At 43.8% G+C, this 23,775-nt stretch overlaps 1 protein-coding gene across 4 annotated transcripts in view; it reads left to right on the top strand.

Annotated features, from left to right (window-relative positions):
- The window catches only part of LOC145343909 (oxysterol-binding protein-related protein 5-like), a 157,237-nt gene that overhangs the window by 132,118 nt on the left and 1,344 nt on the right, over positions 1–23,775 (top strand). For all 4 annotated transcript variants that reach the window (XM_080190425.1, XM_080190426.1, XM_080190424.1 and 1 more), the window contains 8 exons: positions 398–496; positions 1,488–1,585; positions 6,428–6,517; positions 7,448–7,584; positions 12,296–12,481; positions 17,020–17,152; positions 20,771–20,891; positions 23,092–23,188. In XM_080190425.1, coding sequence (XP_080046551.1) covers positions 398–496; positions 1,488–1,585; positions 6,428–6,517; positions 7,448–7,584; positions 12,296–12,481; positions 17,020–17,152; positions 20,771–20,891; positions 23,092–23,188 — 961 coding nt within the window. The remainder of the gene's footprint in view (positions 1–397; positions 497–1,487; positions 1,586–6,427; positions 6,518–7,447; positions 7,585–12,295; positions 12,482–17,019; positions 17,153–20,770; positions 20,892–23,091; positions 23,189–23,775) is intronic.

The raw sequence follows: 23,775 nt of genomic DNA, 5'->3' as shown, positions 1-23,775 counted from the left end.
AGATGTTCTATTCCTCATGATAATATCCACTCTAATCAGTACAAAAATATTTTTAAAAGAATTATTGAAGCTGAGACACGGATAGTAAAAAGGATCCCACGTTGTGTTAACTCAATGATTGACTTACTGGTGTCACACATTTAAGAGGCATCTGGATGGGTACATGAATAGAGAGAGAATACAGCCATATAGATTGAGTAGGGACAGACAGTTTTTTTTGTAGTTCAGTTAAGGCTCATGATTGGCATGGACTTGGAGGGCCACAGGCCTGTTCCTGTACTTTTCTTTGTTCTTTGTCCTGCTAGATTGCTCACTTCTTCACTGCACTATCAATTTTGTTTAGCGCATCGAGGTTTAAGCTGCTCCATTCTCCAACAGCCTTTTTTCTCTCGTGCAGGAAATTCAATGTCTGCCATATTGGATGGGAAAGCACAACTGTGGTTCCTCAACAGGCAGGAGGATTACGTTATCACCATGCCATATGCACATTGTAAAGGTATAGCTCTGGCTGCTGTGGGTGTGGTGCCTCTGTGATTTGTGGCTGTACACCACAATGCAGAATGAGGATGCAACTCTCAAAATTGGATCAAGATCCTTCTGGAATACCAACAGTGCTGCCTTCCCATTACAGCCTCGAGCTGTTTCTATAATGTTCTGGCAGTAGTCTTAAATTCAGTTAATTTTGCTGTCAATTTCTTACTGCTCTCAATCACCTGTGTAAAGAAATACTTCCTGATGCCACAGCTGTCAGTCTCTTCCCAAAGGCCTATCCAACTTGAAAAGATGAATGAGTCACAACACTCACCAGCCTCTTTTGTTTTCCCGATACTCCATTCCACCATTAGTGAATACTCCTTTAGCCACCTCATCCCATCATCTGGATCCGCTTTCCAGTTTCTCTGTTTTGCTATCTCCATGCCTCCCTTCAAATACCTCCACAAGTTCTTTGTCTTGAACTGTGCATTTATGCTTCCTGACACTTAAATGTATTTTCCTCAATCACTGTCCCCATTCAGTAAGACAAGACTACAGTAGAAATGTAAATTGCTGCTGTTGTACATTTTGATTTTTTTCTTCACAATTCTAATGTTGTGCATCTTGCCCTGCTCTTATTATGTTGTTCATTCATTAAATGATGCCTGTCTTTTATTCACCAACCCCAAACAGCCTTTGCAAAGGCTGTAGATTATCTGGCTATTTTGAGCCTGAAACAAACCCGCCAACATTTTTATGCACTATATGCAGCTACTTAGCTTACATTGGCATAATTATTTATTTTTAGCAATGGCTTTTAATATACCACACGAAGCCTTCTTTTTGCACTTCCTGTGCAAAGTTTAGGTTCAACAGGGCTATTTGGTGAGATCAGCTTTACTTTCTACCAAAATCAGTTCACATGGTTAAATATTCTGCCAAAATTCACTATAAAGAAAATATTGTTAGTACCAACACCTGAGTATCAATATCTATTTATCCTCATATCCCAGGGCTTTTGTATGGAACACTGACCCTGGAGATGGGAGGGAAGATATCCATTGAATGTGAGAAAAGCCATTACAAAGCAGAGCTGGAGTTCAAGTTAAAGGTAAGAGGGAGACCTGGTCCAATGTTCCAGCTATGCAACTGCTTTATCACATTAACTTATCATGTAGAATTACTTTAAAGGACATTTACAAATTCAAATGTATGTGATTTTAAGGAGAGATATACATGCAGTGGGGTAAACTTTTCTCTTCGTGCCAGGGTGTTAATTTTGTAGATTACCTGCTTTTGTGGAACCTGTTGATCCTGTGAAGTGAAGTGGATTGTACAATTGGCAATCCATTTGTTCAGATTAATGCCCAGGTGAGGTTGACACAACTCTATCCTCTATGTCCAAGGGTTCTTGTAAACATGGAGTTTAACAGTTGCCCAAATCTTTAACAAACATTTGCTGTAACTGCGGTAAATCACACCTGCAGTAAATAAAGACTCTCTGGTTTATTCTGATTTACTAATGCAGTTCCAATTGTAATTGTACCCTGTTTACATAAGAACATAAGAAATAGGAGCAGGAGTAGGCCATCTAGCCCTTCGAGCCTGCCCCGCCATTCAATAAGATCATGGCTGATCTGTCGTGTCTCAGTTCCACATTCCCGCCCTCTCCCCATAACCCTTAATCCCCTCACTTATCAAAAACCCATCAACCCGCATCTTAAAAATACTTAGCGAGGTAGCCTCCACCACTTCAACGGGCAGAGAATTCCAGAGATTCACCACCCTTTGAATGAAGAAGTTCTTCCTCAACTCCGTTCTAAACTGCCCCCCCTTTATCTTGAGGCTGTGCCCCCTAGTCCTACTGTCCTTTCTGAGCGGGAAGAGTCTCTCCACCTCTAACCTATCCATCCCATTCATCATCTTATATGTCTCAATGAGATCTCCCCTCATTCTTCTGAACTCTAACGAGTACAAGCCTAGTTTATTCAGCCTCTCCTCATAGCTCAACCCCCTCAACTCCGGCATCAGGCTAGTAAACCTCCTCTGCACTCCCTCCAAGGCCAAAATATCCTTGCGTAAGTACGGCGACCAAAACCGCACACAGTACTCCAGCTGCGGCCTCACCAATGCCCTATATAGCCGCAGCAAGACCTCCCTACTTTTATATTCAATCCCCCTTGCTATGAAGGCCAGCATCCCATTCGCCTTCCTGACCACCTGCTGCACCTGCAAGCTGGGTTTTTGCGACTCATGCACAAGGACCCCGAGGTCCCTCTGCACCGTCGCCTGCTGCAGTTTTTCACCACAAAAGTAATAGTCCTTCCTACCATTATTCCTACCAAAGTGGACCACTTCACACTTGCCAACATTAAATTCCATTTGCCAGTTCCTGGCCCATTCGCCCAGCCTATCTCGATCCTTCTGCAGACTCTCCACACCCTCCGCGCAATTTGCCGTTCCACCAATCTTGGTGTCATTAGCAAATTTCGACACCATACACTCGGTTCCCTCCTCCAGATCATCTATATAAATGGTAAATAGCTGAGGCCCCAGCACCGACCCCCTGGGGCACTCCACAAGTCACCAACCGCCAATCCGAATAGCACCCATTGACCCCCAGTCTCTGCCTCCTATTTGACAACCAATCCTCTATCCACGCTAACACCCTACCCCCAACTCCATGCCCCCTGACCTTCTGCAATAACCTCTTGTGAGGTACCTTGTCAAAGGCCTTCTGAAAATCAAGAAAGACCACATCCACCGGCTCTCCTCTATCCACTGCCCTAGACACATCCTCATAGAACTCCAATAAATTTGTCAGACACAACTTCCCCTTAACGAAACCGTGCTGCGTCTGCTCTATCAAGCAATTCCCCTCAAGATGCCTCGCTATTTCCTCCTTGATGATGGATTCTAACATTTTACCTACAACAGACGTTAAACTAACCGGCCTATAATTCCCTGCCTTTTGCCTGCCACCCTTCTTAAACAACGGCGTAACATTAGCCGTTTTCCAATCTTCCGGCACTTCCCCAGAATCCAGCGACGTTTGGAAAATAACCACCAAGGCATCCACTATCACCTCCACCATTTCTTTCAGAACCCTCGGATGCATTCCATCCGGTCCTAGGGACTTGTCCACAATCAGCCCCTCCAGTCTGTCGAGCACCACCTCTCTAGTAACAATAATGTCATTGAGACCCTCCAGTCCTACCACCTTTCCATCTCTAACACCCGGCATATTATTCACGTCCTCCTCCGTGAAGACCGAAACAAAAAAGTTATTCAAGACCTCCGCCATATCCCCATCCCCTACCACTAAGTCCCCCCTCTCATCCTCTAAGGGTCCAACGTTCACCCTAGCCAGCCTCTTCCTTTTTATATATTTATAAAAACTCTTGCTATCCTTTTTTATATTAAGCGCTAGCCCAGCTTCATAGTTTCTCCTACCCTTCTTTATCAAATCCTTTGTCAATCTTTGTTGACATTTAAACCTCTCCCAATCCTCTTCTCGCCCACTACTCTTAGCTACTCTAAACGCCTCCACTTTTAATTTAACACTTTCCTTCACCTCCTTCGTTATCCACGGCTTATTACTTCTCCTCCTACGGTCCTTTTTAACCATCGGAATAAATTTCTGCTGAGCACCAAGAAAGATCTCCTTAAAGATCCTCCACTGCTCCTCAGCAGACCTACCTTCCAACGCGCTCCCCCAGTCCACATTCGCCAATTCTTCTCTCATCCTACCGTACTCCCCTCTGTTCAAACACAGGACGCGTGTCCGGGAGCCCACTTTCTCCTCCTCCATCTGCACCAGAAACTCCACCATACAATGATCACTCTCCCCAAGAGGATCCTTCACCGCAAGGTCCCTAATTCTACCCGCCTCATTACATAACACCAGATCCAAGATAGCTCGCTCCCTCGTCGGCTCCAACACACACTGTTCAAGGAAACTATCCCGGCAGCATTCCAAGAACTCCTCCTCGACCCCACCGCGTCCAACATGGGTCGACCAATCAATATGTAGATTGAAATCCCCCATAATTACAGCCGTCCCATTCCTGCACACCGCACTTATTTGCGCGTTAACAGCCTGCCCCACCTCCAGATCATTATTCGGGGGCCTATAGACGACACCCACCAGCGTCTTCCTCCCTTTGCTGTTCCTAATCTCTACCCACAATGATTCCACTTTCTGCTCTTTGGCTCCAATATCATCCCTTGCTACCACCCTGATGCTATCCTTAATCAGCAGAGCTACGCCCCCCCCTTTTCCCTCCTGCCTATCCTTCCTAACCACTTGATACCCCTGGACATTCAGCACCCAGTCCCTGTCACCTTGCAGCCACGTCTCTGTAATGGCCACCAGATCATATCCATTTGTGCTGATCTGCGCCACCAGCTCATCCACTTTATTCCGAATGCTTCGTGCATTCAGATAAAGCACCTTCATCCCAGCCTTCACCTGGACCCTATTTGCCGGAACGCCACCAACCATACTCACGCCCCCTACTCCCTTTATTATTGGGACATCCTCGGCCTCTACCCTTACCTGTACCGTCTCCTTAACATTAGGCCTCGTAATGTCACCTACCCTCACACCCTCCCCCCCCCAATTAGTTTAAAGCCCTGTCTACAGTCCTCTACACGATTCGCCAGGACTCTGGTCCCAGTACGGTTCAGACCAACCCCATCCTGCCCGAACAGGTCCCACCTACCCCAATACTGATGCCAAAGCCCCATAAATTCAAACCCATTCCTCCCACACCAATCCCTGAGCCACCCATTCACTTCCTTAATCCTATCAACCCTACGCCCGTAGGCACTCAGTTCAGGTAGTAATCCAGAGATAACCACCTTGTCGGTTCTACTTTTTAATTCCATTCCCAGCTTTTCATACTCCCTCCCCAGATCCTCAGTTCGCATTTTGCCTATGTCGTTGGCACCCACATGTACCACAACGACCGGATTCTCACCCTCCCACTCCAGGTTCCTCTGCAGCCCAGATGCGACATCCCGGACCCGAGCACCAGGCAGACAACACACCCTTCTGTGCACTTTGTCATTGTGACAAAGGGCAGTGTCAATACCCTTCACCCCACTATCCCCAATTACTACTACGTTCCTTTTCACCTTCTCTTTGCCTATGTCCTGCTGCATCACTGTACTGTGTGCAGTTTGCTCACCGACCTCACCTCCCTCGTCCTCGTCCACACTGGAAGCAAGAACCTCAAACCTGTTATGCAGATTGAGAGGCTGAGGCCTCCGCTCTCCGCTCCCCACCCCCCCTTCTTCCGCTCCCCACCCCCCCTTCCTCCTCTCAGCAGCCCCCTCTTGTTCCTGATCCTTAGAGTTAGCCAGTCCAGCGGGGGTGGATGTCACTTGCACCCCGTTGACAATGGCACCCTCTCTCCCCCTGATGAGCCTCAGTGTGTGTAGTTCAGAGGCCAGCTCATCTACCTTGAGCTGGAGCTCCTCCAGCAACCTGCACTTACTGCAGACATGGTCACTGGGAAGGACCCTGGGGTCCACCAGCTCCCACATCATGCAGAAACAACACATCACATGCCCCTCCATTATTCACTGTAGTAGTATTGAAAATTTCCACGAACTTACCTGGCCCTTTTTCTCCCAAGCCCTTTTGATCTTAAGCCCTAGTAGCTCACTCTGCTTCCCACTCACTCCGCTGCCCGCTCCGACGCTGCCCGTTGTCTACACCAGGCCTCCTTTTAAACCTGGCGCTGTTTTAAAGCCTGCTCCCCCACAACTCCCTTCTAACCACTCCCTCAGAATTCTTAAAGCGGTAAATACAAAAAGCCCGCAAAAATGCTTTTAAATGATTTAAACAGTTCTACAAGGTAAGTTCTTACTACAAAGTGCTTTAAACTTATTTAAACAGGTTTTTAACAGGTAATTTCTTATCTGTCTCTCTGCTCCTTCATGGCAGCCTTTCCTTGGAGGCAGTGATACTGTGAACCAGATCACAGGAAAGATAATGCTCGGCGAGGAGGTACAAGCCACACTTGAGGGACATTGGGTAAGTGCTTTTCATCATCTTGGGCTTGAAGACAAAATTAAAGCTCTGCTTTTAGTGGCTCTTCTGTTCTCTGTTCGTCCGATGAATCTTGCAAAGGTGCCTCTGTTTGACCAGCAGCTCTTGGGGGCTTGTTCAGGATCCTTGTCCTGAAAACTGTGGAACTCTAATGGGAGTAGGTAAGTGTTTATTTGGGGTTTAATTCCACCAGGGCTCCCAGAGAAGGCTTTGGCAGGGTTGCAGCTGGTTCTCAGGCTGTTGGACAGAGCCGCCCCCATGATCAGCCCAATGCATGTGTTGGGGTATTCAATATGTTCTTGCAGATGTATAAAATAATCTCATAATGCTTGTGATATTTGAAGTTATATTTTTTTGAATGAGCTCAAATATCTTGACCATAGTCATTAAGTCCATTTATTACACAGATGTTTAAGTGTGATTTCTGGGCCGCCTAACATACTCTGAGGGAGGCTACTTCAATGCTTATCTGAAATTCCCAGTAGGCTTTCCACTGCCACTGCCAGTGAGAAAGGAGAATTTGGCACCCAGCCAAATTTTTGTACACAGCAGCAGGACCAAATAATCCCAGCTGTGGGTGAAGTCAGAGAATTCCAGCCATTGGGACCATTACTCTAGATATTGCCACACATGATCTGGGAACAATGTTAATTGAGGTTTACTGTGTCATTTACTCTATTTCCTCGCACAGTCCGAAACATTAGGTGTATTGGCCATGCTAAATTCTCCCTCAGTGTACCCGATCTGGTGCCTGAGTGTGGCGACTAGGAAACTTTCACAGTAACTTCATTGCAATGTTAATGTAAGCCTACTTGTGACACAAATAAATAGACTTTAACACAAATATTGACAGCAGAAAATATTTGGGAAGTGGGAACTTTTTCTGTGACTGCTTTTTTCTCCTTTGTGCAACAGGATCGGGCTGTGTCTATCCATGAGAAAAGTACTGGGCTCTCTGCTATGTTTTGGAGTGTCACCAATGAGATTCGGAAACAGCGTCTAGTACGTCATGTTGTATGGTTGGAGGAGCAGGACAGCTTTGAGTCTGAAAGGTATGTCAAATGGGTGACAATAATATCACAGCTTTAGATAAAGGAAATGGCTGTTCTGAGGGATTCATGCCAGGCTAATTATTTGAAGAGTCATAAGTTGGCTGGAGGAACTCTGTCTTCCATTTTGAAAAGCAGGGTCAGACAGCAGTAATCTATAGCCAAAATTTCAATCTAATTTCACTGACATTTCAATCAGTTTTGTTCTGTCTCATCTTCGAGCCAGAACGTTGTGAGTTTAAGATCTTTTCAGGGTTTGAGCACATGATCTTCGACGTTGTGGCCATTTCAGAGACATGGATAGATCAGGGACAGGAATAGTTGTTGCAGGTTCCGGGGTTCAGATGTTTCAGTCAGTGCAGGGAAGGTGGTAGAAGAGGGGGAGGCGTGGCATTGTTAGTCAAGGACTGTATTACAGTGGCAGAAAGGGACGTTTGATGTGGACCTGTCTATTGAGGTAGTGTGGGCTGAGATTAGAAACAAGAAAGGAGAGGTCACCCTGCTGGGAGTTTTTTTTATAGGCCTCCAAAAAGTTCCAGAGATGTAGAGGAAAGGATTGCAAAGATGATCCTGGATAGGTGCGAAAGTAACAGGGGGACTTTAACTTTATAAATGTCGATTGGAAAAGCTATAGTTCAAGCACGTTAGAGGGGTCAGTTTTTGTCCAATGTGTGCAGGAAGGTTTCCTGACACAGTATGTAGATAGGCCAACAAAAGGTGAAGCTACATTGGATTTGGTACTGGGTAATGAACCAGACCAGGTGTTAGACTTGGAGGTAGGTGAGCACTTTGGTGATAGTGACCACAATTCGGTTACGTTTACCTTAGTGATGGAAAGGAATAGGTATATACCGAAGGGCAGAAGTTATAGCTGGGGGAAAGGTAATTATGAGGCTATTAGGCGAGATTTAGGATACATAGGTTGGAGTAGGAAACTGCAGGGGCTGGGAACAACTGAAATGTGGAGCTTATTCAAGGAGCAGCTACTGCGAGTTCTTGATAAATATGTACTTATCAGGCAGGGAGGAACTGGTCGAGCGAGGGAACCGTGATGTACTAAAGAAGTTGAATCTCTGGTGAAGAGGAAGAAGGAGGCTTATGTAAAGATGAGACATGAAGGCTTAGTTAGGGCACTGGAGAGTTACAAATTAGCCAGGAAGGAGCTAAAGAGAGTGTTAAGAAGAGCTAGAAGAGGACATGAGAAGACTTTGGTGGATAGGATCAAGGAGAACCCTAAAGCTTTCTATAGGTATGTCAAGAATAAAAGATTGGTTAGGGCAAGATTAGGGCCAGTCAGAGACAGTGGTGGGAAGTTGTGCGTGGAGCCTGAAGAGATAGGAGAGGCACTAAATGAATATTTTTCGTCAGTATTCACGCAGGAAAAAGTTAATGTAGTCGAGGAGAATACTGAGATACAGGCTTTTAGACTAGACGGGATTGAGGTACATAAGGAGGTGTTAGCAATTCTTGAGAGTATGAAAATAGATAAGTCCCCTGGGCCGGATGGGATTTACCCTAGGATTCTCTGGGAGGCTAGGGAGGAGATTGCAGAGCCTTTGGCTTTGATTTTCATGTTGTCATTGGCTACAGGTATAGTGCTGGATAGTAAATGTTGTCCCCTTGCTCAAGAAGGGGAGTAGAGACCATCCTGGGAATTATAGACTAGTGAGCCTTACTTCTATTGTGGGCAAAGTTTTGGAAAGAATTATAAGGGATAGGGTTTATAATCATCTAGAGAGAAATAAATTGACTAGGGATAGTCAACACGGTTTTGTGAAGGGTAGGTCGTGCTTCACAAACCTTATCGAGTTTTTTGAAAGGTGACCAAAGAGGTGGATAAGGGTAAGGCAGTTGACGTGGTGTACGTGGATTTTAGCAAAGTATTTGATAAGGTTCCCCATAGTAGGCTACTGCAGAAAATGCAGATGCACGGGATTGAGGGTGATTTAGCAGTTTGGATCAGGAATTGGCTAGCTGATAGAAGACAAAGGGTGGTGGTTGATGGGAAATAATCAACCTGGAGTTCAGTTACAAGTGGTGTACCTCAGGGATCTGTTTTGGGGCCACTGCTGTTTGTCATTTTTATAAATGACCTAGATGAGGGTGTAGAAGGAAGGGTTAGTAAATTTGCTGATGACACCAAAGTCGGAGAAGTTGTAGACAGTGAGGATGGACGTTACAGTTTGCAGAGGGACATAGATAAGCTGCAGAGCTGGGCTGAGAGGTGGCAAATGGAGTTTAATGTGGAAAAGTGTGAGGTGATTCACTTTGGTAAGAGTAACAGGAGTATAGGGCTAATGGAAGGAGTCTTGGTAGTGTCGATGAGCAGAGAGATCTCAGTGTACATGTGCATAGATCCCTGAAAGCTGGTACCCAGGTTGATGAGATTGTTGAGAAGACGTACGGTGTGTTAGCTTTTATTGGTAGAGGGACTGAATTTCAGAGCCGTGAGGTCATGTTGCAACTGTACAAAACTCTGGTGTGGCCGCATTTGGAGTACTGCTTACAGTTCTGGTCGCTGCATTATAAGAAGGATGTGGAGGCATTGGAAAGGGTGCAGAAGAGGTTTACCAGGATGTTGCCTGGTATGGTGGGGAGATCTTATGAGGAAAGGCTGAGGGACTTGAGGTTATTTTCGTTAGAGAGAAGAAGGTTAAGAGGTGACCTAATTGAGACATACAAGCTGATCAGAGGGTTAGATGAGTTGGAAAGTGAGAGCCTTTTTCGTCGGATGGTGATGGCTAACATGAGGGGACATATCTTCAAATTAAGGGGTGGTAATTATAGGATGGATGTGAGAGGTAGGTTCTTTACTCAGAGGGTAGTAAGGGCGTGGAATGCCCTGCTTGCAGCAGTTGTGAACTCACCAACTTTAAGGGCATTCAGATGGTCAGTGGATAGGCATATGGATAACATTGGAATAGTTTAGGGTAGAGGGCCATTAGATTGGTTCCACTGGTCAGCGCAACATCGAGGGCCAAAGGGCCTGTACTGCGCTGTTATGATCTATGTTCTATGATTTACTGTGATGCTTCAGTGTTTTCTCTAAGATGACATGTTAAACTGTGAGGACCCTTCTACTTGTTGGAATGGACAGTTATAGTTTTCTAGACAACACTTTTTCCAAACACAACAAAAATCAAATTAACAGGTCAGTCATTTCATTAATATTTATTGTGCCTGGCTCACTGCCATATTTTATTATATAGTCACTGCACTTCAAATTTGTTACGTGTATTTAAAATATTTTTGAGAAATATAAGCATCTTTTTGCTTGAACATAAGAACATAAGAAATAGGAGCAGGAGTAGGCCATCTAGCCCTTCGAGCCTGCCCCGCCATTCAATAAGATCATGGCTGATCTGTCACGGCTCAGTTCCACCTTCCCGCCCTCTCCCCATAACCCTTAATCCCCTCTCTTATCAAAAACCCATCAACCCGCGTCTTAAAAATATTTAGCGAGGCAGCCTCCACCACTTCAACGGGCAGAGAATTCCAGAGATTCACCACCCTTTCAGTGAAGAAGTTCCTCCTCAACTCCGTTCTAAACCGCCCCCCCTTTATCTTGAGGCTGTGCCCCCTAGTCCTACTGTCTTTTTTGAGCGGGAAGAGTCTCTCCACCTCTATCCTATCCATCCCATTCATCATCTTATACGTCTCAATGAGATCTCCCCTCATTCTTCTAAACTCTAACGAGTACAAGCCTAGTTTATTCAGCCTCTCCTCATAGCTCAACCCCCTCAACTCCGGTATCAGCCTAGTAAACCTCCTCTGCACTCCCTCCAAGGCCAAAATATCTTTGCACAGGTGAACTTTCTCAAACAATTGCATTTAATGTTAGCCAGGCTGAACAAGCATGCAATCAGATGTTCCAGAACTTGTGACCTGATCTGAATGTCTCTGAACTCAGTCAGACCTCCATTTATTTTTTAAAAAATTATGAATGTGCAAATGAACAATATGGAATGATTCATTCAGGATTACAAAATACAACAGGCTGAGTTAAGAAATGGGTTGTAATCTGTATTTCAACATTGTAAATGGTAATCATTATAGCAGCTGATATTCTTGGCTGATTCCTGTATTATTCTACCGAATAGCTGGGGTCCCAGTAGCCTCCGATGGCAATATGCTGAATACATCAGGCAGGACTTGGCATGATTCTATACAGCTCCCACAATTCAGGACTCAGTATTTTGCTTTTTTAATGACTCTTATGTCGTTGGCAGGTCTTGACCATACACTTGTGTTAATGAGTGCTATTCAGTGACAGGAAGTGATCTACACAGTCGTCATCCTCGAGTCTCTCAAAATCAAGGATGTCTGTCAGGCTTGGTGATTCTTCAGATGACTGAGAAGCCTGATTCTGGATCCACAAGTTCTTCCGCAGTGGTGGCATATTGACACATGGGAGTGTGGAATACGTAGTCTCGGGTTGGCTTCCCTCTCCTTCTGCCATTGCCATTCTACCTTGCTGCCAATTGCTGAGTCTCAAGATGGCTTGCAGCTTAAAGGACTAGGCAGAGCCATGCCAAGCAGCCCACAGCCTTCCCCTCCCAGTCACTGGTGTTAATGCCTCCATGCTCCTTATAGCATCAAGGACTTGCATGTTCCTGTTTTATTGGATTCTACCTAACTGTTGTGTTTTTTCAGTGAGTTCTATTCAACAGTAGTATTAAGAGCAGAGTTTGTAATCCTTTCCATCTTCTTCTAGGCTGTGGCAACAAGTGACCAAGGCAATAAAGAACCGTGATCAGGAACAGGCAACGCTGGAGAAATTTATTTTGGAGGAAGCACAACGCAAGGCTGCCAAAGAGCGTAATGAGAAACATGAGGACTGGATGGCAAGACTATTCCAGCAGGATGTGGTGACAAAGAATTGGCAGTACAAATTTACAGAGTACGTGATACATACTTATACACTACAAAGGAAGATAAAATTAATAACTTTCCTGCCCACATCCCCTGCCAGATTGATGAAACTACTATGCAATGAGTAAAGTGGCATACAAACAAAAAACAACGCAAGTTTAATCCGCCGAGTTTACCTCATTCAGGACTTCTGTAAAGCCATTGCATTGGCACTTGGTGGTGGTTAGCATTGCGGGGGGGGTGGGGGGGGGGGGGGGGAGGTGGTGTAGAAATTAAGCAGGTATCTCCAGTGACCCCTGCTGGAAAATGTCAGGAGAGAGAAGACTGAGCTCAGTGTGATGTCGTCATCACTGCTAAATAGCCTGCTAACACCAGGCATTTTCCCAGTCTGCTAACCAGTCTGCAATTTTCCTATTCCCTTTTAATGCAATATACCAACCTCATACTGTAGGATCGCAGAAAAGGAAAACTATTTGGATGAGGTACTTGGCACTTTGGCACCTGAAATACGCATTCCCAGCAAAAATCAGCACTTTCAGATGTGCAAAAAAAGGTACAAAAATAAGTCTGAGTAATAAATGTCCTGGGCAACTCTCAAACTGACAGCATGCTGTGTTCAGGGTTCCAGTTTGTTACTGGCACATAACACATGATACAGTTTATGTGCTTAGATTTTTTTTACTTTTATATTTTCCCCAACATTTCAAATATCTGTCCCAGCAACTTCATGACTGCATTTCCACAAATCCATCATGAGCTCAGAACGTGACATGAATGTCAGAGTGGTCTACACAGCCTGTATAAAAAAATTACTGAAGGATAAATAGAGCATTTTTTCCCTATTTTCCAAAGTTCTTGGGAGCTCAGAGTGTTATAATTGCAACGAGTAGTTTATCTGAAGGTCCTGGGAGTGGATAGATATTAATGACAAGGTTTCCCATTGGCTGCTGTAGAATTGGGAAGATCTTGATGTTGATGCTTCAACCTGAGTTAGTAGTCATTTTGAACAAAGATTTCATCAGTCTGGTTGTGTTCGAGCTCTTTGGGGAATAGAATTTGCACAACAAGCTATTACAGTTAAAATCCTTGAGTCATGTTGGAGACCATATCTACTATATATCTATATATATATATATATATACGCATACATACATACACACTATATATACGCATTCATGACATTCTGAGCTCATGATGGATTTGTGGAAATGCACTCATGAAGGAGCTGGGAAAGATATTTGAAATGTTGGGGAAAATATAAAAGTAAAAAAATCTAAGCACATAAACTGTATCATGTGTTTTGTGCCAGTAACAAACTGGAACCCTGAACACAGCATGCTGTCAGTTTGAGAATTGCCCAGGACATTTATTACTCAGACTTATTTTTATACCATTTTATTTATTACAAATCCCACCTATTGGAAATGTCAGCTTTTACTTCCAAATAAGTCATGTACCTTTGGCTTAGTTGTAACATTCCTGCCTCAAAGTAAAAGGAGCAAGATTTGAACCCATTCCAGATAGTCCCAGCAAGCAATGACGAGCTGGCTCTGAATTCTGGGTTGACATCCAGAGGATGCCTACATCTGGTGAGATTGTGAGAGCCCGTAAAATGTTTTCACCTTGTGGCTTTACTGACGAGTATAAAGATGGCTATGGCCATGGCAAGAGTGTTCATGTTGTGGCCTGTGAATTTTTGCAGTACTTCACACTACCTTCCAAGGAAAGGGAATGAAAATATGAAATACAAATAAACAATCCCTGTAATTTTCCATTTTTGACTGAGGGGGCTTGGCAATTGCATCTCGTATGTGATAGCCTCTATTTTAGCCTGATATACGCCTTTCTTCTGTGGATGTACATTAATCTTTATGAGCAACTTTTACAAAACCCCAGAGAGATTTATGCCCAAGATATAGGGAGCCTTTCTCCCATTCCACTGCGCTGATTTTTTTTTAAGCACAGTGGACTGGGACATACAAGCAGATTAGTGCAATCCACGCTGGGCGTCTGGCCCCGAGCGCATCTCCCACTGCCGGATTTCTAGCGCTGTCATGTCTGTGCCAGAAATCAGCGCAAAGCTGCATTATATATGCAGGACATCATTTTAATCTATTGAATGCAAGGGACTGAAGTCTCCAGGCTAGCTTCTTGCTCTTCTGCTCTTCTGCCCGTCTCCCCACAATGCCAGGAATGTTTCACTCCAGCAGGGTTTAGAGTAGCCCCCATGAGTGGGGAGCTGGCAACCTGACTCCACTGGATGAAAGGGGGGGGCAATTGGGGGCCCCCCTGGAGGGTCAGGTGGGGGCGTGAGCCCCGGGCATTGGAACCTTGGCAGTGTCAGCCTGGGCCCTGGCACTGCCAAAGGTCTAAGTGCCAGGAGACAGTTTGGCATTGCCCACCAGGCATAGGGCCTGATTTTGGTGGTGGTGGGGGGGGGGGGGGGCGCAATTGGTGGGAGAGGAGGAAGGCCAGCAATTGAGGGAATCTGGTGGAATTCTTTGAAGAGGTGACAAAAACGGTTGACGATGGGAGAGCCGTTGATGTCATCTATATGGATTTCAGTAAGGCGTTTGACAAAGTCCCTCATGGTAGGCTGGTAGAAAAGGTTAAGGTGCATGGGATACGAGGCCAGGTAGCTAGGTGGATTGAGAACTGGCTGGGTAATAGGAGACAGAGGGTGGTTGTGGCGGGGACCTTGTCGGGCTGGAGGCCAGTGACCAGTGGTGTGCCGCAGGGCTCAGTACTGGGACCTCTCCTCTTTGTAGTATACATAAATGACTTGGAAGAGAGTGTAGGTGGTGTGATCAGCAAGTTTACTGATGACACCAAGATGGCAGGGTTGGCGGGTACTGAACTGGATTGTCAGGTGATACAACAGGATATAGATAGGTTGGTGCATTGGGCAGATAGGTGGCAGATGGAATTTAATCCTGACAAATGCGAGGTGATGCATTTTGGAAGGAATAATGCAGAGAGGAGCTATGTGATAAAAGGTAGACAGATTAGGAGTATAGACATACAGAGGGACCTGGGAGTGCAGGTTCACAAATCCATGAAGGTTGCGTCACAAGTGGAGAAAGTTGTTAGGAAGGCGTATGGAATGTTAGCCTTTATAGGAAGGGGTATAGCTTCAGTTGTACAGAACGTTGGTTAGACCGCATTTGGAGTACTGCGTCCAGTTCTGGTCACCTTACTACCGGAAGGACGTGGAGTCTCTGGAAAGGGTACAGAGGAGGTTTACCAGGATGTTGCCTGGCATGGAGGGGCTGGGTTACGAGGAAAGGTTGGAGAAACTGGGACTTTTCTCCTTGGAAAGACGGAGATTGAGGGGGGACATGATAGAGGTATATAAGATACTGAAGGGAATAGATAGAGTTAATAGTGAGAGACTGCTCCCTAGACTGGGTACAAACACGAGAGGTCATGATTTAAGAGTGAGGGGGGAGAGGTATAATTTGGAAGTGAGAGGAAGGTTCTTTACACAGAGAGTTGTGGGGGTATGAAACGCGCTACCGAGTAGGGTGGTGGAGGCAGGAACGTTGGACTCGTTTAAGGTTCAGTTAGATAGACACATGAGTGAAACGAGGATGGAGGGTTATGGTAGGGGCTATTAAATAAGGTTAGAACCTCAGGAGACACCGGAAAAGCAGGCTTGTAAGATTAACGTTTTTGTCTTTTTATTCCGCAGGTGGAGGTCCACCTCGTGTCAAACGAGGGGCATGCACACAGTGGGTCGTGCGTGGGCTGCTCTTGGAAGTTCCGGGAGTGGCCTAGTACTTCGTGTCGGTGTGTGTGCTTGATCCTGGACCGGTAGACGGGCGCTGCAACAGCTCAGTGACTAGCACTGCTAGCTGTGCAGATACATGGATTTGGGCCTGTGTCTGTGGGAGTTTGCGTGGGTTTCCTCCGGACGCTCTGGTTTCCTCCCACACCCCAAAGATGTGCTCTTAGGCTGATTGGTTTTACCAAATTGACACTATTCTCCCCTGAATCTGGCTAAGTTAGGGGTTCCATTCGTAGACATGCAGGGTAGAATAGGTATAGGGTGATGCGGCAGCACGGGCTCGTTGGGCCGAAGGGCCTGTTTCCCGTGCTGGGTTGTTCTTTGTTTATTGGTATGCATTGGGGAAGGGGGAGGCCGTGGTTGCTGGAGATAGGGGCAGGCCGGGAGGAAGAGGGGTTGGGCCTATCATGCTTGGTGGGCCAGCAATCGGACCATGAGAGAGATGGATGGCCAGCAATGTGGGGGTCGCAGGCTGCCCAGCAATTGGGAGGCTGACAGACTGTGCATGCACCAATCTCGGCACTGACAGATCGGTACATGCACAGTGCTATGCTGCTGGCTTCTCTGGTGAGGATAGGCCTCGCCCACTGATTTTTGTAATGTGATTTACACTAGTGCACTTAGTAGTGCAGAGTGTGGGAGATTCTTCTCTGAACTCCCACACTGAAAAAACTAGAAACTAGCGTGATTTACTCCAGTTTTCACACAAAGTTGACACTTAAGAATTCTTTGGGGAGGATCCCAGTCATGATGTTTCTCTGCCTTTTCTCCCCTTCCAGTACCAGACCCTGGGATTCAACAAATGACATCATCCAATTTGAGAAGGATGGAATCATTCAGACAAATGTCCGACACAAATTTTCAACAAGAAAGTCAATGGATATCGTCAGCAACAGCAGTCAAATACAGCAGGTCATGATCAGAGTAACTGCATGTTTGATTACTGAATTATAGAATTGTACAGCACAAGAAGGAAACCATGCCAGCAATCTAAAAATCAATCCAGTTAATCTCTTTCCCCTGCCCTTTGATTTTTTTTTAATGTATTTAGCAACATCCCTCTTCAATATAAATATATAAACCACTGTTTCTGGTGGGACATCCCATGTTAACAAACCATTGTGTGAAAAGATTTTTCTCTACCTTTCCCTTTTATTCTTTCAGTAATTATCTTAAATTTACACTCTCTGGTTACCTACTTACTGACTAGAAGAAATAGCTTTTCCTGATTTCTCTCACAATTTTGAATGTTTCTCTCAGATCTTTGCTTTGCCTTCTCTGTTCTAGTGAAAATAGCTCCAGGTTCTCTGGTCTTTCCTCAACAAAAGGTACTCATCCTTGATATTATTTTGGTACGTCACGTATGCAGCCTCTCCATCATTTTGATATCCTTCTAAAATATAACACCAATATTATACCTGCTGTCTTACCATTTTGCTTTGGTTTTATTACATGAAACTTCTACAACTTTTAACAACTTGTCCTGTTTTGCATACCTGAATTCCAAAGCATCTCTGTTCTTCCACTTCAGTTAGTTTACTAATTCTTGGGCCACAAACAGACGAGCACTCAGAATTTATTTTTCAGAACAGATGTCTTGTCAGATAAGGCAAAGGAGAATCCAAAGAGCTTCGACAAATACATAAAGGGCAAAAGAGTAACAAGGGAGAGAGTAGTGCCTCTTAAGGATCAACAAGGTCATCTATGTGCCGATCCACAAGAGATGAGTGAGATCGTAAATGAATATTTTTCATCAGTATTTACTGTTGAGAAAAGCATGGATGTTAGGGAACTTGGGGAAATAAATAGTGACGTCTTGAGGAGTGTACATATATTACAGAGAAGGAGGTGCTGGAAGTCTTAAAGCTCATCAAGATAGATTAATCCCCAGGACCTGATAAAGTATATCCCAGGACGTTGTAGGAGGCTAGGGAGGAAATTGTGGGTCCCCTAGCCGAGATATTTGAATCAATAGTCACGGGTGAGATGCCTGAAGATTGGCAACCATTGTGTGTTTGTTTAAAAAGGACTTCAGGGAAAAGCCTGGGAACTACAGGCCAGTGAACCTCATATCTGTGGTGGGTAAATTGTTAGAAGGTATTTTGAGACAGGATTTACAGGTATTTAGAGATGCAAGGACTGATTAGGGACAGTCAGCGTGGCTTTGTGAGTGGAAAATCATGTCTCTCAAATTTGACTGAGTTTTTTGAAGGGGTAACCAAGAAAGTAGATGAGGGCAGTGCAGTTGATGTTGTCTGCATGGACTTTGACAAGGTACCTCCTGGTAGGTTGTTGCATAAAGTTAAATATCACGGGATCCAGGGTGAGGTGTCTAAATTGTTACAAAATTGGCTTGGTGGTTGTAGAAAATTGTTTTTCAAACTGGAGGCCTGTGACCAGCGGTGTGCCTTAGGGACCAGTGCTGGGCCCATTGTTATTTGTCATTTATATTAATGATTTGGATGAGAATATAGGAGGCATGGTTATTAAGTTTGCAGATGACATCAAGAGTGATGGCATAGTGGACATTGAAGAAAGTTATTTCCAATTGCAACATGATCTTAATCAACTGGGCCAGTGGGCTGATGAATGGCAGATGGAGATTAATTTGGACAAATGCAAGATGATGCATTTTGGTAGATTGAATCAGGGCAGGACTCACTCAGTTAATGGTAGGGCGTTGGGAGAGTTACAGAACAAAGAAATTTAGGGGTACATGTTCATAGCTCCTTGAAAGTGGAGTCACAAGTGGACAGAGTGGCATACAAGGCATTCAGCATCCTTGGTTTCATCGGTCCCAACACTGAATACAGGAGTTGAGATGTCCTGTTGAAGCTGTACAAGACATTGGTAAGACCACACTTGGAATACTGTGTGCAATTCTGGTCATTATTATAGAAAGGATATTATTAAACTAGAAAGAGTGCAGAAAAGATTTACTAGGATGCTACTGGGACTTGATGAATTGAGTTATAATTAGAGGCTGAATAGATTGGGACTTTTTTCTCTGGAGCATAGAAGACTGAGCGGTGATCTTATAAGAGGTCTATAAAATAATGAGGGGCTTAGACTATGTAGATAGTCAATATCTTTTCCCAAAGGTAGGGGATCTAAAACTAGAGGGCATAGATTTAAGGTGAGAGGGGAGAGATACAAAAGTGTCCAGAGGGACAGTTTTTCTCAGTGAGGGTGGTGAGTGTCGAACAAGCTGCCAGAGATAGTAGTAGAGGGTACAATTTTATCTTTTAAAAAGCATTTAGATAGATGCATGGTTACAATGGGTATAGAGGGATTATGGGCCAAATGCAGGCAATTGGGATTAGCTTAGGGGTTTTTAAAAAAAAGACAACATGGATACGTTGGGCCGAAGGGCCTGTTTCCATGCTGTAAACCTCTATTACTCAATGACTGTATAATAGGCAAGGTCATGGGCCAAACAAGAACTGAGCAAATTAATGTAAGCGTCAACTCTATAACAAACAGCTCTGAATAAGTCATATGGACTCGAAATAAGTTTCTCTCTCCACAGCTGCTGCCAGACGTGCTGAGTTTTGCCAGCATTTTCCCTTTTTATTTCAGACTTCTAGCATCTGCAGTAGTTTGTTTTTATAATAATTTAAGAATCAACCCCATTTTCTCATATCCTTTCTAAGTGTCTGCTGGGTGTGGGCCAGTACTCAATATCTGTGTCTTAAATTAATGCCCTGGGCTGAGTATGGACCCCATAGCTTGCACTTCACGTTCCCAAATCCCCTGCAGTAGATTCAGTCACCATTTTTCCTCCATGCTCCCACAACCTTATTTTCTTCTTGTGCACCTATTCACAGCAATCCCATTTAGACATCTGTCTTCCCAAGAGCTTCCTTCAGTACTTGGATCCTACAATGTCACAACTCTCCAAGTCTCTGCTTGAGTACTCCAACATACCCAGTACTCCTTGAGAAAGAATGGAAGACCAAGACTGGAGAGTGACACAAAAATAATAACCGCATGTTAGAGTAATATTACACTAATATTTGTAGTTGAAATCCAGAGGAATTATATTACTAAAACAAATCAATGTAATACCTGACAAAATAAGCTAAAATATCAAACTTTTCTTACGCTGTTTCCTGTCCATCTCTGTCATTCAATCTTCCTTCACATTGCTATCTTTTAACTTCTGCATAATTTCTCCTTATCTGACATTTAGTATTTAAATCTGAATTTTTACCTATATTTTAAACCCTAGTTTGTCTTCTGTGCCTTCACCACTCTGTTTAGTCCTTTTGAATTTAGTTCCTAGTCACCTGAAAATCAGTTCTAATTGGCAATTTTTCAATCAATCAAAAGTTGAATATTAAAGTTGATCTGGTCCCATCAAATCATAATACTCTTTTTGAGATGATAGTTTCACTGAATAACTACTGTGACACCTTGCCACCCATTGGAAAAGACTGTATTGGGGTAGCAATGAGTTAGGACATCCTTTCTTTCCTTCAGGTTGAATTGTACCTGTCTGTGCTGTTGACAAGTATTTTCTGTTATTAGGTTTCAGTTCAGGGATATACTGGATGCAAAACCAATGATTGCCTGGCCCCAAATAGATCACAGAACACAGAGAGCAGTTGTTCAACACCAGAACCAGTTCAAGACGACTCATCTGATGAAGGTACGTGCTTGGATTCCCTGAAGATTCAAAATGAACCAAAATGGTTCACGGCAGCATCAAACTAGCTACAAACCAACACTGCTTTCAAATAGGGGAGTTGGTGATGCAGTGGTAAAATCACTGGAGTGCTAATTCAGAGGCCCAAGCTCATGCTTTGGGTTCATGGGTTCAAATCCCACCATGGCAGCTGTAATAAAAATTTGAAATTGTCTCAGTAATGCTAACTATGAAACTATAATTGATTATCATAAAAAACCACCTGATTCACCAATGTTCTTTAAGGAAGGAAAGTTGCTGTCCTTGCATGTGACTCCAGACCAGCTATGTACTGTTACCCCTTTTGAAATGACAATGTTGCAATGGATTTCTTAATCACTCTGTACTGATGTACTGGTAGCAATGTGAAAGACAGAGTAGCATTTATTTGGAGCCATTGCACGAGGGGCACACTCTCCAAAAACCAAAACTAGAAAGAGTTGATACAGAAGCCTATCGAGGCAGCCATCCAGAATTCTGAATTGTGTTTATAGTTAAAAGATCCAGTTAGATATCAAAATTGGAAAATTCATGCCAGACTCCTTGTAGAACTAATCCCAAGCTTGATCTCATATCAGCACTAATTATACATGAATCTGATTCTTGTGTGTTTAAGAAGAATCTAATGGCTCCTCACCAAAGAAGGTTTCTGTATTCATGCTGTGTTAAATATGAATTGGCTCTATACTGGAGCCTCTTTGACTTGCATCAATATGGTGGGAATCAAGGTGGGTCTCCAGATTAGAAGAATTAAAATCTAGTATTCACTCAAGGGCAAATAAACAAATTGAGATGTTTCCATTTATAATAGACAGGAAATATTAGAGGTTCCCGCTCCTGTTTTTTTTTAGCGTATCTTCACGCGCGCGTGCGTGCGCGCACACACACACACACACACACACACTCTTTTTCCTTAAGGGGAATAGTGGAGAAGTGGTGGAAGGATTCCTGAGTTGATTTGACAAAGCTTTGACAAAAGGTCAACAGAACATGAAATGTCAGCTCTTTTCTCTCCTTAACAGATGCTGCCAGACCTTTTGAAATTTTCTAGCATTTTCTCTTTTGGTTTCAAATTTCAGCATCTGCAGTAATTTGTTTTTATTCTGGAGCTGATTATCAGCCTTTTGAAAAACAGGATCAATTAATATCTGGTTCAGCATGGGACTGATGGTCTGTAGATGGATATATACTTAAGTAAATGCTACATTTACACTGTAATGCTGTCAGCAGCACTGAAATGTTTATCTCTCTCACAATGTCACTCAATGCATGATGGTGGTAGTAGATAACAGAAGATGCTGCCACAAACCAATGGACACTCAATGCAATTATATCTTCTCAACACTTAATATATTCTCCTGTATCTCAGGTAAAGACAAAACCCAACAGGTCAGTACAGTGGTGGTAGTTAGCACTGCTGCCTCACAGTGCCAGGAATCCAGATTTATTTCCGGCCTTGGGTGACTGTCTGTTTGGAATTTGCGCATTTTTCCTGTATCTGCATGAGTTTCCTCAAGGTGCTTTGATTTCCTCAGCAGTCCAAAGATGTGCAGGTTAGACAGACTGATTATGCTAAATTGGTCCTTGGTGTCCAAAGATGTGAAGGTTAAGTGGATTAGTCATGGTAGATGTGTGGGGTTGCAGGGAAAAGGTGATTGGCTGGGTAAGATGCTGTTTCAGAGTGTCGGCATAGACTTGATGGGCCAATTAGCCTCCTTCTGCACTGTGGTTCTAAGATTCAGTGTTACAATGGCATAGATTCCTTAAGGGCCTGGTTGATTTTCCATTCTGTGCTGGATTTTGAGAGGTCAAAATCTTGACTGCAGGATAGTGCGTATGATAACACCAAGTATGCATGGTTTCAAAGCTTGGTTGTCATTCCTCTTCAGTTGAACGGAACACACTTTTTATTGTCTAGGCTGAGGCATTAAGAATGGGCAGTTGGGCATGGAACTGGAGGGCTACTGGCATCTATGAAACTGTAACCCAGTAAAAGTGCCCTAAAAAGAACAGAAGAGAAAATTGGAGAAAGATAGGAATGAGGAATGTAGAAGCGATTTAAAGAGCTTTGAATTGGTGGTAAAATAAAAAAAAAATGAAACTTAACATCAATAGTGTTTGATTGATGGCTTGAAGCTGATGTGTAATGTGTCATTTCTTTCAGAGTTGTTATGTCCTAGGTGCAGAAAAGGAATAAATGAGTTAACGGATATTCACACAGCTATACAATCCATACAGCGGACACAGCAGGAAATTCACAGGTAAAGATGGCAAGCAGTTGGTGGCATCCTTTAACACCACATATCTTTGCAATGAATAAAAATAAATAACTTATCCTTGTATGATGCTGTATGGCTTAGTATTAGCTAAAAGTTTGATTATAGTTTGGAAGTATTATTGTACTGAGCATCCTGTCTGTCAACTGTCTGGCCTGCTTTGTATGCTGAGCAGGTGCGAGCAGTTCAATTTGACATTGTTCTTATTCCAAGGTTCTGGGATTATTGTTATAGTTCACTGATCTTTTGGAACGCTTGCAGATTAATGTAAAGGGAACGCACGGGAAGCTTCAGCCTGTCCCTCATACACAGCCTTAGCTTGAGCTGTGCAGAAGATGAATCTCAAAGCAGTGAAGTGAGATATCTCTTATTTAAACATGGGCACCTTCACCTTAAATTCTTGAGCAAATACTGACTCCACAATTTATATTACACCTGCTTCCATAAATGTTCAAACCATTCTTTAAACAATCATAAAATATAATAAACCTCAAGATCTAGTTTCTCAAAGATATTACTATTCTTTGCAACATTATGAGCCTCTTTTAATTTAATACTATCTTTAACTTTTT

This window comes from Carcharhinus amblyrhynchos, chromosome 6, assembly GCF_965287045.1.
Source record: "Carcharhinus amblyrhynchos chromosome 6, sCarAmb.v2.hapA, whole genome shotgun sequence".
NCBI classification, from domain to species: Eukaryota; Metazoa; Chordata; class Chondrichthyes; order Carcharhiniformes; family Carcharhinidae; genus Carcharhinus; species Carcharhinus amblyrhynchos.
Note: the sequence above shows the minus strand (reverse complement) of the source record. Positions and strands in the feature narration are given on the sequence as shown.